Source organism: Eptesicus fuscus, chromosome 12, assembly GCF_027574615.1.
Source record: "Eptesicus fuscus isolate TK198812 chromosome 12, DD_ASM_mEF_20220401, whole genome shotgun sequence".
Lineage (NCBI taxonomy): Eukaryota > Metazoa > Chordata > Mammalia > Chiroptera > Vespertilionidae > Eptesicus > Eptesicus fuscus.
In genome coordinates, this window is record NC_072484.1 from 9,383,831 (window position 1) to 9,398,340 (window position 14,510).

The window sequence follows — 14,510 nt, forward strand, 5'->3', positions numbered from 1 at the left end:
TCATTGCATGCTCTTTTGTTGAACTAAATGTATATCTTTTATTGAGGTGAATTCATATAACACGAATGAACCATTTTAAAGGTATAATTCAGTGGCATTTAGAATATTCACAGTGCTGTGCACCCTTTTCTCAAGTTTCAAACCTTTTTATCACCCCAAAGGGAACTTGTACCCACTAAGCAGCCACTGCTCGTCTCTTCTTTCCCCTAGTCCCTGGCAGTCACTAACCTGCGTTCTGTCTCGATGGATTTACCTGTTCTGGACATCCTATATAATAAAAGGCTAATAGGCAAATTGACTGAACAGCGGAACAACTGGTCACTATGATGCGCACTGACCACCAGGGGGCAGACACTCAATGCAGGAGCTGCCCCCTGGTGCGGTGCACTCCCACAGGGGGAGTGCTGCTCAGCCAGAAGTCGGCTCACGGCTGGAGAGCGCAGCAGTGGTGGTGGGAGCCTCTCCAGCTTCCACAGCAGCGCTAAGCCAGCAGTCGGACAACCCTCAAGGGGGTCCCAGACGGCAAGAAGCTGGGCTGAGGGACCGCCCCCCCGCACTCCCACAGTGCATGAATGTTGTGCACCACGCCTCTAGTTTCATCTAAGTGGAATCACACAACATGTGGCCTTTGTGTCTGGTTCCATTCACTTAGCATAATGTTTTTGAGGTTCATCCATGTTGTAACAGGTATCAGTACTCCATTCTTTTTTCTGGCTGAATAATATTCCACGTTGCTATCCATTCATCCATTGATGGCCAGTTGGGTTGTTTGCACCCTTTGGCTATTGTGAATAATGCTGCCAGAACATGCATGTACAAGAATTATAAACCTGTTTTCAGTTCTTCAGGGTTGAATCGCTGGGTCATGCTTGGTCAGTCACTCAATTGCTGGGTAATTATATTTTTAAACTTATGAGGAATGTCTAAACTCTTTCTGCAATGCTGCACAATTTTACATTCCAGCCAGCAGCATACGAAGGTTCCAGTTTTTCCACATCCTCATCAGCACTGTTATTTTCCATTTTAAAAATTACAGCCATCCTAGTGGTTGTGAAGTGGCATTTCATTGTGGTTTTGATTTGTATTTCCCTAATGACCGATGATGGTCCCTCGTGCCCCATTTTCTAGTCACTGTAACCATCTTCATATGCGTACTGGCCACTTGTATATCTTCCATGGAGAAATGTCTATTCAAGGACTTTGCCCACTTTTTAATTGGGTTGTTTGTCTTTTTGTTGTTTAGTTGTATATAATCTGGTTACTAGAGCTTTATCCAAGATATGATATGCAAATGGTTTCTCTCATTCTATAGGTTGTCTTTTTACTTTATTAATAAAATTCCTTTGATGCACAGAAGTTACTAATTTCGATGAAGTCCAGCTTGTCAGTTTTTCCTTTTGTTGATCTTGACTAGGTATCCTATCTAAGAGTTCACTGGTAAATCTAAGGACATGAATTTACTCCTTATTTCCTTTTAAGAGTTTTGTGGGTTTTGCTTTTTAGGCCATTGATCCCTTTGAGGTTAGTTTTGTATGTGGTGTGAGGTAGGGGTTCAGCTTCATGCCTTTGCATGCGGAGCTCCAGTTGCCCCAGCACCATTAATTGAAGATGCTATTGTTTCCCCATTGAATGGTCTTGACACCCTTGTTGTAATTAAATATTTTCAATGGGTTTTCATTTGTGCAATCACAACATTATTGAAGAAATGTTTACTCAGCATCATTTACCATATTTATTTCAGAACTTTTTTTTATGCTTTTGAAACTTTTACTGAACTACAGCATACACAGAGAAAAGCACAAACATCCGAAGGGTGTACACCTCAAGTGTTTACAACGTTAACACACCCATGTAGCCAGCCTCCAGAGCAAGGAACAGAAGCCCCCCACCATCACCCTTAGCTCCCTCATGCCCCATTTCTGCTCACTACATCCCCCTCCCAACAAGGATGTAACCACTGTCCCATTTCTGTCATGGATTAATTTTGTCTCTTGTTGAACTTTATGTAAAGGAAATTGTACAGTAGATACCCTTTTGTATTTGAATTCATTTGCTCAAATTTTTATTTCTAAGATTCACGCATATTTTTGCATGGATTGTAGCTCAGAAATTTTCTTAAAGAAATAAAACATGCATTCAATCGAAGTCTCCCCATCTGCCACTCCTAGAAGTGTCTCTTGCACCAAGTTCCTCATTTTTAGGAATTTTAAAAGGCTGTTACCAGACTTGTTTGAGTACAAATAACGTGTATCATGTAGTTACATGTTTTTATTCTCTCTGTAAGAGGCACTGTAGTCTATGTATCATTTTTGCACTTCCTGCTTTTTGTTTAACACTAAATAAACTTAGTGCTACACCTACACCCACTTCGTGCAGCTGAGCTGATTTTTGGTACTGCGTTCTGTGACTATGCCCCTCTTCCTTCCGCCTTTTGCGGTTCTCTCTCGACAGACACTAGTTAGCTGCCACTAGCCAGAGCACAGCTCTGCGCAGCCTTGTCTGTCCGAGGCTCCATTGTACGGATGTCGGTGTCTCTATGCAGTGCTCCCAGAGGGAGCGTTGCTGGCTTGTTGAATATGCAGATCTTTAACTCCGCCAGGTGTCCTCGGCTCCTTCTCCAAAGGGCTTGCTCTAATCTCAGTCCCCCCCATGCTCCCCCACATTGGATAGTGTCAGACTTTTACCGTGTTGCCTCTCTGAAGAGTCTGAATTAGCATCTTGTCTTCCTACTTGCGCTTTTACTCATGGGGATCACACTTTCCATCCAGGGGAGCCTGGGAACCCTGGGTTCATAGGCCACTTTCTTCTTAAACCTGGCTTCTTAAACCAGAATTATGGGGGCGCTGAGTAAGTGCAGGGTTCTTGGTTCCATCCCAGGCCTGTTTTGGTATTGGGAGGTTGCTGGTCTGTTTAAAGGCTCCGTGCACTATCAGGCATGGCTGGAGAAAACTCTTTGGAACAAGAGTCTCATTTTTTTCTGGATTTAATGAGGATCTCTACCACTCTATCTACACAAGTCTTTCTTGGCCGAGGGATCCAAGTTGTAGATTCCATTCTAGTCATTAGGAATAGTAGTCTTAGAAATTGGTAATAGTAGTAATAGCCTGCAACCCGGGCATGCGCCCTGACCGGGAATTGAACCGTGACTTCCTGGTTCATAGGTCAATGCTCAACCACTGAGCCATGCTGGCTGGACCCAGCAGGTGCTTTTACGCTCCATGGGATGTGTGTCCTTGGCACCTTGGGGCAGGAGGGAGCTCCCCTCCCACATACCTGCTGTTTCTCTCACTGGTCTCAGCCTCTATGACCCGGGGCCTCCACATCTGCAGCACACATTGGATGTCAGGAGCACCCGTGGCCTCAGAGCCACAGGGTAAATCCTGGGAATTAGAGTCATTATCTCCTGTGGAATCACTTTAACTTCGTTCCAGCCTTTATTTTTCCAAGCGTGAGGGCCGTGGGCTCTGCTAAAGTCATTTCAGGGTTGAATCATCAGGACTGGTCCCGTAGCGGCCATCCTAGAACGAGTGGGCAGTGTGCACCCGCCCTTTCTCTAGTGGGAAGGGACTCGCATTCCCAGACACTTGGTCAGATGTGTCCCCGCGTCTTCCCACAGCAAGAGCAGGACTCATGCCTGGAAGTGGGATACTGTTGGGTGGGCAAATGTATCATCTGAAAACAGCACTCCTTCCTACCCAGGTTATAAAAACGTCAGCATTTAGTTGCCCTTTGGAACAAATAATTATATAAAGAAGAAGATCAAAACTACTTGTCTTTATTTCCCACCAAAGGTGGCCGCGGCGACCTCCTCGGAGAATTTCCCGTCGGTTTTTTCCAAGCATATGAGTGGGCATATCTGTGACCATTTTTATAAAGTTGGCATTAAACTCCACAGAAGGCTTCCTAAACTGCTCCTCTCCAGTGAACTTGCATGGTGAAAATTTTCTCATATTGTTAAAACATGATTTTGTAACATGATTTTTAATGTGTGCATGGTGTTTTGTTGGAAAAAAATGTACCATTATTTAATTACTAGAGGCTCGGTGCATGAAATTCGTGCACTGGAGGGGGGGGTGTCCCTTAGCCCAGCCTGCACCCTCTCTAATCTGGGACCCTTCAAGGGATGTCCGACTGCCAGTTTAGGTCCGATCCCTGTGGACAAGGATCATCCCTCTCACAATCCGGGACTGCTGGCTCCCAACTGCTCGCCTGCCTGCCAGCCTGATTGCCCCTAACCGCTTCTGCCTGCCAGCCTGATCACCCCCTAACCACTCCCCTGCCAGCCTGATTGACGCCTAACTGCTCCCCTGCCGACCCAATTGCCCCCAACTGCCCTACCCTGCAGGCCTGATCACCCCTAACTGCCCTCCCCTGCTGGCCTGATCACCCACAACTATTCTCCCCTGCCGGCCATCTTGTGGTAGCCATCTTTGACCACATGGGGGCGGCCATTTTGTGCGAGGGTGTGAGAGTCAATTTGCATATTACCTCTTTATTATATAGGATATATATTTTTGGATGCTTAGGTTGTTTTTCATTTCTCGCTGCTGAAAGGACATCTATGAGCAGCCGTCTTCGGTAGGCTGTCGTTGACGCAATACGTATTATTTTGCTAATTTTTCTTGGTTTCTGACCTGTCTTTCTCTTTCTCTTTGCTTTTGATGGGTGGAAGTCAGCACCCAGGGCGTTCGGACCAGTTTTGCATGTTGCACGCATCTCACTCGGGTTCTCATGCTGGGGCCACCTTGCCCGCAGGGGACATCTGCAAGTACCTGGAGACAGTGTTGGCTGTCACAGTTCCAAGGGTGGCATCTGGTGGGTGGAGGCCAGGACAGCCTCCTCACAGAGAATCCAGCGCCGCTGTTCAGTGTGGCGGGGCCGGGAACTGAGCGCGAACGTGTCCATATATCCTGTCCGTATTGGAAAATAACTGTCCGTCACCTGATGTGACGACGTTTCAGCCAGTGATGAAGGCTCTTGGTTTGTTTCGTGACTGTTGACAGTTAGGGTTTGCTCTCGCCTGGTTCATCAGCCCTCTCAAACGTGTGGGCTCGTGGGTTGGACGTGGTGGCACGGCCTGGCGCCCACAGAGCGAGGCCGGGTCTGCGGGAGTCTGTCTTCTCAGGAACCAGCTTCTTCGGGGCTCGTGTGCTGCCGCCTGCTCTGCTCTTCTTGTGCCCAAGCTGTCCCACCGCCGCCCCACGCCGAGGGATGCAGTCGGGCCGTTGGCGTAGATCACCCCCTGGCCATTGTTTGAATAGAAGAGGCCTTTGAACAGGGGCCAGCACCAGACCACCGTGGAAAAAGATGAGGCCCCAAACAATGCCACACACCCGGCAGATCTCTCTAAATTTATAGCGTCATCTTGCCATAATATGGGAACGAAGTAACCTGGTGATGAACTTGGAGGGAGGAAATGACTAATGGGAGGAGGCAGTCAACACAGTATTTACGTTGGACGAGAGGCTGGGCTCTCTCGAGTCCCTGCGGGAGGAGAGGAAGCCGGGGAGGGGGCCTCATTTCCTATGGCTCTCTTGTTCAGCACCATTTGGGTGAAGGGGAAGGAAAAAAAGACTCCGAGGCTTTCATGTTCAGACCCCACAGCTCTCCTTGGCCTGAGTCACCAGCGAGCATGGGCGCGATCTGTCAGCGATAAGGCGCCGCCCGGAGCTTTCAGACGCAGGTGGCGCTGCGTGGCGGGTGGTGCTTTTCTGAGTAAGCATGTTCTAAAAAGATCGTCAGTGATTAGAGGGCTTTGAAAGTTATTTTAAAAGAGGAAGCTGTACCACTGATCCGGCGTCGTGTTATTTTGTATGAAGCGTTAACAGGCACGCGTCTGGGCGTCCCCGGGGAGTAGAATTTAGGTCCGGGGTGGTGATGGCCACGCTCAGTTCCCTTGCCCATCTCCCTGCCTCCAGCCTCCCGATGATGGGCATCATCGAGGAAAGAGTCGTGGAAAGGGCAAGAACCAGCGATTTTCCCAGCGTTCCTCAACCTGGGCGCTGTGGGCACTTGAGGCTGGGTGGTTCTTGGTTGTGAGTCTGTCCTGTGCCCCGTAGGATGTTCAGCAGCCTCCCTGGTCTGTACCCACTAGACTCCAGCAGCACCACCCCCGCTGTGACAACCAGAAATGTCTCCAGACATTGCCCCATGTCTCCTGGGCGGGGCGAATTGCCCCCATTGAGGACCTCTGTGCCGAGAAGCCTCCTTCTCCACGTACAGTGTGACCGAGGGCTATGGAGTTACTGCCACTCAAGCGGAAAGGGGTGCCCGGGGTGGGCACTTCCTGTGTGTCTGGCCCTTTGCTACGTGCTCTACGTCGATGGTCTCGTTTAAGCCACACACACCTCTGCAGTAAGAGTTGTTAGGGTCCCTGTTTCACAGGTGAGGAAACTGAGGTTTAGAGAAAAGAAGTAGCTTGTCCCATGGGGGATTGGCTGGGGCTGGTACCAGGTTCGAGCATTTGATGGCTGTACAGTGGGTTACCCACTCCCCAGAAAGTCTGGCCAGGCGAACTGGAACTCCCTAGCCCAGTGCTCAGCTACCCAGGGCGGGGGGGTGGGGGTGGGGGGCGACGCATCATCTAGATCAGTGGTTTGCAGCGGAGGTTTTGCCTCCCAGGGGACATGTGTTCATGTCTGGAGACGTTTTGTGTGTCTCCCTGGGGTGCTGCTGGTGTCTGGTGGGAGAGGGCCAGGGACGCTGCCGGAAACCCTCCCCGCACAGCAGAGAGTTCTCCCGGCGAGTGTCGGAGTGCCAGGGCCGAGAAGCCCTGGTCCAGGGGATTGTCTCCCGGTCTGCGTCTCCCCCCCGCACCCTCCCCCCCGCACCCCCCTCCCCCGCCCCGTCCCAGCGTGGTGACACAGGCTGGCCAGTGTGTAAACGTAGTTATCTTACAATCTTACAGCGTGGGAGCTGTTCCTGCTGGAATGGTAGTTACTTTAAAAAAACACAAACAAACCAAGTTCTTAAATCCTTTTGATCTTGCTTTCATCATTTAATAATTTTTCAAATGCTCTGAGTTTTCTGCTGTTTTCTGTGGCCTTTGCCCCAAAGCGAGGCCCCCTCTGGCTTTTTATCTCTGGCCAAGTGGAAAACATGGGCGTCCACCGAGCACACGTGGTGCGCCCGCTGTCACGGGCAGCGGGCACTGGAAGCGCTCCTCCCGCTCACTCCTGCCTTCCGGCCCCTCTAGGACGAGTCAACGGGGGAAATTACCTTCTACATCAAGGGCGCCGACGTCGTCATGGCTGGCATCGTGCAGTACAACGACTGGCTGGAGGAAGAGGTGAGCGTGATGTGGGCGTGGGAACCGGCCTTGCGGGCACCTCTGGAGGCCTGCCCTTACAGGGGGTCAGCACGAGGGGGGTCTCTGTATTCATTATCCACGTAGCACATCACCCCAAAATGCTGCAGCTTCACATAACACATTCAATTCTCGCGGTCTCTATGGGTCAAGAATGCGGGCACAGCTTGGCTGGGTCCTCCACCGGGTCTCTCACAGGCTGCAGTCAAGGGGTCGGCTGGGGCTGGGGTCTCATCTGAAGCCTCAGCCGGGGCAGGACCCTGTCCAGACTCAGTGGTCATGGGCAGGAGTCAGCTCTTTGGTGGCTGTTGGCTGGAGGCTGCCACGTTCCTTGCCATGTGGACCTTTCCACAGGACAGCTTCCAGCGCGGCAGCTGGCTTTGTCAGAGGGGCAAGCGAGGGAGCGGGACAGGCGGAGAGACGGACGTCACCTGCCCCCACTTCGCCACACTCTTTGTTGGGAACAGGGCCCTGGGCCCAGCACATGCTCCCGGGAAGTGATTATACAAGGGTGTGGCTACTACATCTTCGATGAGGTGGTTTGCAAACACAAATGCCGACGGGGCCAGGCAGGTAACTCAAACGGAACTGGCTGACAGGGTCACGTTTTGTATGTTAAAGGCACGGGCATGTTGTCAGCTTGACACCTGCTTTCCGGCAGCCCATGGAAGTGGCCGTAGGTCTCCGTCAGCTCCTGCAGTTATTTGGGAACACGTGCTCAGTGTGGTCAGAGGTTCCGTTTTCCCAACAAGCCGGAAATCCAGATTTTCCTGTGCAGTGTTACACCCTTGACTTACATTTCGGAGCATACGGTGCCCATCACAGAAAACTGTAGGTCGTGTGGCCCGTGGGCCATTGCCACGACCTCCCCTTAGAAGGTTCACTCCGGGAAACGGCTTGGGGAAGGCAGGGTCCCCCCGGGAGGGGCCTGTCCCTTCAGCGTCTGGCCCTCCTCAGCGCGCGTCAGGGCCCGGGCAGACCCCCAGCGCGGCCCCGCTGACCGCCCTCTGCTCCACAGTGTGGGAACATGGCCCGAGAGGGGCTGCGGGTGCTCGTGGTGGCGAAGAAGTCCCTAGCCGAGGAGCAGTATCAGGACTTCGAGGTGAGCGGTTCCGTGACGGTTGGTTATTCTCAGCCCTGCCCACCTGCCCGGCCACGTCTCCTCCCAGCGGCCCCTCGCTCCTCCTGCTCTTGCCATCCTGCTGTCCCTTCCGAGCACAGTCAGGTTCACTCCTGTCCCCGGGCCTTTGCACTTGCCTCTGAGTGCACAGAACTCTCTCTGCTCGTGTTGCTCCGTGGCCCACTCCCTCACTTCCTTTGGCTCTCAGCTCAAATGCTGCCGCCTCTGAGAAGTCCTCCCGGACTCCCCATCTAAGGCAGCCCCACCTCAATACTCTCCACCCTTCACCCCATTTAACTTTCTTCTTTGTACTTACAAACATCTGGAATGACCATGTATATAAACATTAATATCTCTTTTCTGGAATGAAATCTTTTTGAGAGCACTTTGTCACTCTGCTTGGCCCTTATATCCCCAACATTTAGGCTGGTCATTGGCCCATAGCACACCTCCTGGAATTTGGAATGAGGCCCTAATTTTTTAAAGCTATAAAAAATAATTAACGTTGAACCAGATCATTGACTTTCACAGCCAAGGGCTCCAGCATAAATATGTCCTCTTGTCCCATAGATTGTGGGTCCCTTGAAGGGAAGTGTCTTTGTTAGATCCCCAGTCCTGGCATAAAGCCAAGGCACACACATGCAAGACGGGAAGGGAGAGGTGAGGTTGGCTCTGGACCCTTGTCCTGTTCCACTGAGAGGAGCTGTGCTGGTCTCTGTCTCTTTTATGTGTGAGTTCTTTGTAAAGTTTTAATTAGCAAGAGGCCTAGCCCGGATCAAGTCCACATTCCTTTCCGTTTTAAAAGCATCAGTTTCGAGTCGGTCCTTGAGGGGCCTCTGATTTTCTCCTAGGTCTTTGCCAGCACTGTAAAGAGGGGTAAACAGAAGGGTTGGGTCGATGGTCTCCGAGTGGGACTTCCTCAGGGATTCTTGGTTAAAAGTGCGTTTTGTGCGGGAGAACCTACTGTTTTTCTGAGCTCTTGAGTTGTGCCAATCCTCGCAACAACCCAGTGAGGTTGGGGCTGTTATTGCTGCTTCTGGATGAAAACAGTAGAGGCTCAGAGAAGGTAAGCAACTTGCTGGAAGTTGCACAGCACATGAGTGCAGACCCAAGGGTGGAACTCCGGTCTGTCCAACTCCCGTGTCTGGACTGTGAACTTGGAAGGGACCGGAAGCCTCCGTGTCACCCCTCTGAGGTCTACACCAGGTGCTGCGGTGGGATCAGCACGCCGTCCCCCCGGTGTCGGACAGCCTTGCACCTCCCCACCCTAAGCATGTCCCCTGCTGTGTCCCAGGCTCGCTACGTGCAGGCCAAGCTGAGCGTGCATGACCGCTCCCTCAAAGTGGCCACGGTGATCGAGAGCCTGGAGATGGAGATGGAGCTGCTGTGCCTGACGGGGGTGGAAGACCAGCTGCAGGCAGACGTGAGGCCCACGCTGGAGACGCTGCGGAACGCCGGCATCAAGGTAGGCGGCCTGCTGCGGCCTGGCTGCTGAATTACCGCCCCGGGGAGATGGGCTCCGGAGTTACACAGCTATCCCTTGAGCAGAGTGTGAAGGTGGGAGATGGGGGAGAGGAGGACGTGGGACAGAGGGAGCCAGGTGTGCAGGGACCTCAGCCCTGTCTCAGGTGGGCCTCTCGTCACCTCCGCCCCGGCAGCCCTGGTGTTGGAAAGGCCTGCGCGTTTGCTTTCCTGGCTGGCCTTCCTGGCCACGCCGGGCTCCACGCAGGCAGGACCGCATGCGGCTCCTCGTCCCTCAATGCCACGTGTGTCCATTATATCCCTGTGAGTGGCCAGCCAGCCAGCCGCCTGTCTGTGGGTCTGGGTGAGTGGGTGGCCACCCAACAGAGTGACCGCCTGCCCCAGCAAACTGCCACGTTTCGTTTTGTACTCTACCATTTGGGGCCCCGAATGTCCAGTAGTGTCATCGGGAGAGGCCAGTAGAGGGCGTCTGAGAGCCTGCAAAGGATCTTCGAACTTCCTGGCTCAGAGCCCCAGAGCCCCTGAGAACACGGGTGTGTTTGCCACCCGCCTCCGCCCCAAAGCAGCTCTGGGCGCGCCCTTGGGCCTGCGTTCCGCAGGAGCGCGTGTGAGCTGGGCCACGCGAGCTTGCGGGTGAGACCTGCCGCAAGGGCGCTCCGGGCACGTCCGGGCGCATCGGGGGCGCCCATGTGTGCGAGCATGGGTTTTTGTAAACCAAACGCTGTCATGTACTTTGGCTCCGGAAACTGACAGCGAGATCCCAATTTTGAAAAAACGGCCTGATGTCAGAGGCCCCTTTCTACTGCGTTGTGGTTTAAACTTTGTCCCTGGGCGTCTCCAGCACCTCCCTGGTGGGACCTAGCCGTGCGGCGTCGGGGCAAGTCACCTCTCTGCCCCCACAGCAATGAGGGGTCTGTGACGAGGTGGGAACCTGGCACGTCCACCACCAGCGCTTTGTAGTCAGGGTTAACCCCACGAGATCCCTGACCGGCGTCCGACCAGGTAGACAGACCATGTGTTCCGTGACAAGTCATGTTTCCTGTAGGACCCGGAAGAGAGCCCTCACCCATACAGGCCCCCCTTTCTTAGAGATGAGTTACTACTCTAAGAAAGATTCCCCGAAGAGGGGTTGTGAGGTCAGAGGCCGAGCTTCATGATGTCCCTGAAGCGTGTGGCCCAGCGGTTCTCTGAGCACCACACCGGCGTCTGCTGCCACCAGAGGCGGTCGCGCAGCGTCCTGACGCCCTGGAACGGGGCATTTCCTGTCATGAGTGGGGGCCCCCTGAGCCTCGAGGAGGTAAACGGGACACACCAAGTTCAGCTCGATGTTCTTGGAAACTCGGCTGATGCAGGCGACGCGGCGACAGGCCGCCTCAGCAACACTAACCACGGGGACTCTCTCCTGCGGTGATCCCAGGTTTGGATGCTGACGGGGGACAAGCTGGAGACAGCCACGTGCACGGCGAAGAACGCGCATCTGGTGACCAGAAACCAGGACATCCACGTGTTTCGGCTGGTAAAGCGTTCTCTGCGTGGGGCCTCACGGGGGGGGGGGGGTGTGTGTGGCTGCAGTTTGCCCGTGACCGCATAACCTCGCGACCTCATAACCTCGTGACCTCATAACCTCGTGACCTCTTAGCCTCGAGGGGGCCTCGAGAGGGGAGCACGTTAACCTGCTGGGCGGGGGCTTCCATGGCCGGTTTGGGGGGAATCACTGACGACCCAGTGAGGTGGTGTCTCCGGAGCACCCCGTCCCGGCCTGTGTGAACGTGTGGTCTTACCCTGGTGGGGTCGTGGGCCCTTTGAGAGGCTGCGGGAAGTGAGGCAGGATTGGCGTGAAGGATGCAGATAGGCGCATCCATGTGGAATTGTAGCCAGGAGTCCAGGATTTCACCACATCCTTGAAGGCCAGTCCGTGGGTAAGAAATAACGTCCAGATCACAGGTACTGGCCTGAAGGAACACCTGGGAGCCTTCGGGAGGAGGTGTGTTGGGTGGGCCCGGGAGAAATGGCCCCAAACAAGCAGGCATTAGGAGTGCCTGGCCTTACTGAGTGGGAGGTGAGGAGCAGGGTCCCTCTGGGGCAGGGTGTCCACTCATCTGAAATCGGAACCACCATACCAACAGCTGCAGGGATCTAGATGTTTGGGGGTCTCCCTCTCAACCCCTGCACGTAGAAGCTTCCAGAAGTCCAGCTGTCTGGGGAACAGCACACACAGTGATGCTTAGAGGCAGATGCGGTGGATCCTCATTGTCCATGGGATCTACGTACAAACCTGCCTGCTCACTAAAATCGATCTGTGGCCCGAAAAGCAATGCTCAGGTGCTTCCCGAGTCACTGGGGTCAGGTGCGCGGGGCGCAGTCTGAGTCCTGCACGTCCCGCTGAGGACCAACAGGGTGGCTCCGCCGCCTGTTTCAGCGCTCACGCTGCACAGTGTCCTTTCCACGGTCCCTGTAGGGCCACCTTCTTTGCATTTTCGTGCTTCCTGTTAGCGATTGCACCGTGTAAAATGGCCCCAGCACAGTGATGAGGGACGGCCACTGTTCCGAAGCACAGGAGGGCTGTATGTGCCCCACGGAGGAAATGCTTGGCTCCCGGGCCCGCGTCCAGTGCTGTTGGCCATGAGTTCAGCGTTAAGGAATCAATAAATATGTGTTTTAAAAGATGTCTTTAAGCAGAAACACACATAACACGAGGTTATGTATTGATCGGGTGGCAAGAGATACCGTGAGCGGAGGCTGGCAGGAACCATGCCTGTGCCTCCCTGGGGCCTGGTCCGTGTTGCAGACTCAGCGTTCAGGGCGGGGCGGTGCAGAGCGTGACCGTCACAGATCATGAGAATCCACTGTCTGTCCTAGAATCCAGGGACTGCAGACCGTGGCACTCGTGCTAGCTCCCTGTTCTGGTGAACGGTTTTGTCTAAACGCAGATCCACCCATCGTTCACATAACTGTCGGAGGCTGCTTTATGGCCCACGGGGCCCACAGGAGTTCACATCTGGTCCTTCATGGAAAGCCGGCCTCCCCTGCCGGGTGCCCGCACGTGGCGTTCTCGCTGTGTGTGAGGCAGGCTAACACACATGTCCTGCTTCAGTTTCCTTACACGTAAGGGAGAGCCATTGCCCGCACCTCGTGGCGTCCTGTGAGAAGTGCCTGGGGAAACCCGAGAGTGCGGGGCAGGGCCCGGCACAGGCGGAACCTGCAGTCCTTGTTCTTGTTTCTTTTTTTTTTTTACATGGTCACAGCCGTCCTGGGGAAATGCAAGGTGACGGACAGGCTCTCCGGTCCCCACAGAATCATCACGAACAGGATTTAATTTGGCTCTGGGTCTGGTGGCAGGGGAGGGGCAGGGGTCCTTGGCCAAGTGGCCATTGTCTTTATGCGGCTCCAGGAAGCTACTGTTTGTTGTTCTGCGGCCTCTGAAGAGCGAAGCCGCCTCACCCCTCATTCCCTTCCAGGTGACCAACCGCGGCGAGGCCCACCTCGAGCTGAACGCCTTCCGCAGGAAACACGACTGCGCCCTGGTCATCTCTGGAGACTCCCTGGAGGTAGGACCGCATGGCGCCCCTTCCTGCTGCTGTGAGGGAAGTGACCTTGCTGACCCCCCTCTCCCTCCCCCAACAGATCTGCCTCAAGTACTATGAGTACGAGTTCATGGAGCTGGCCTGCCAGTGCCCGGCCGTGGTCTGCTGTCGCTGCGCCCCCACGCAGAAGGCCCAGATCGTGCGCCTGCTGCAGGAGCGCACTGGGAAGCTCACCTGTGCAGTAGGTAGGCTAGTTACCTGTGCAGTAGGTAGGCTAGTTACCTGTGCAGTAGGTAGGCTAGTTACCTGTGCAGTAAGAAGGCTAGTTACCTGTGCAGTAGGTAGGCTAGTTACCTGTGCAGTAAGAAGGCTAGTTACCTGTGCAGTAGGAAGGCTAGTTACCTGTGCAGTAGGTAGGCTAGTTACCTGTGCAGTAGGAAGGCTAGTTACCTGTGCAGTAGGAAGGCTAGTTACCTGTGCAGTAGGAAGGCTAGTTACCTGTGCAGTAGGAAGGCTAGTTACCTGTGCAGTAGGTAGGCTAGTTACCTGTGCAGTAGGAAGGCTAGTTACCTGTGCAGTAGGTAGGCTAGTTACCTGTGCAGTAGGAAGGCTAGTTACCTGTGCAGTAGGAAGGCTAGTTACCTGTGCAGTAGGTAGGCTAGTTACCTGTGCAGTAGGAAGGCTAGTTTCCTGTGCAGTAGGTAGGCTAGTTACCTGTGCAGTAGGTAGGCTAGTTACCTGTGCAGTAGGAAGGCTAGTTACCTGTACAGTAGGTAGGCTAGTTACCTGTGCAGTAGGAAGGCTAGTTTCCTGTGCAGTAGGAAGGCTAGTTACCTGTGCAGTAGGAAGGCTAGTTGCCTGTGCAGTAGGAAGGCTAGTTTCCTGTGCAGTAGGAAGGCTAGTTACCTGTGCAGTAGGAAGGCTAGTTACCTGTGCAGTAGGAAGGCTAGTTACCTGTGCAGTAGGAAGGCTAGTTACCTGTGCAGTAGGTAGGCTAGTTACCTGTGCAGTAGGAAGGCTAGTTTCCTGTGCAGTAGGAAGGCTAGTTACCTGTGCAGTAGGAAGGCTAGTTGCCTGT

The 14,510-nt window shown here is 53.7% G+C and overlaps 1 protein-coding gene across 1 annotated transcript in view; it reads left to right on the forward strand.

Moving 5' to 3' along the window:
- Nucleotides 1–14,510, forward strand: part of ATP9A (ATPase phospholipid transporting 9A (putative)) — a 128,664-nt gene that overhangs the window by 99,953 nt on the left and 14,201 nt on the right. The window contains exons 16-21 of the mRNA XM_054724152.1: nt 7,196–7,288; nt 8,325–8,408; nt 9,721–9,891; nt 11,326–11,424; nt 13,367–13,456; nt 13,533–13,677. Of these exons, the coding sequence (XP_054580127.1) occupies nt 7,196–7,288; nt 8,325–8,408; nt 9,721–9,891; nt 11,326–11,424; nt 13,367–13,456; nt 13,533–13,677 (682 nt within the window). The remainder of the gene's footprint in view (nt 1–7,195; nt 7,289–8,324; nt 8,409–9,720; nt 9,892–11,325; nt 11,425–13,366; nt 13,457–13,532; nt 13,678–14,510) is intronic.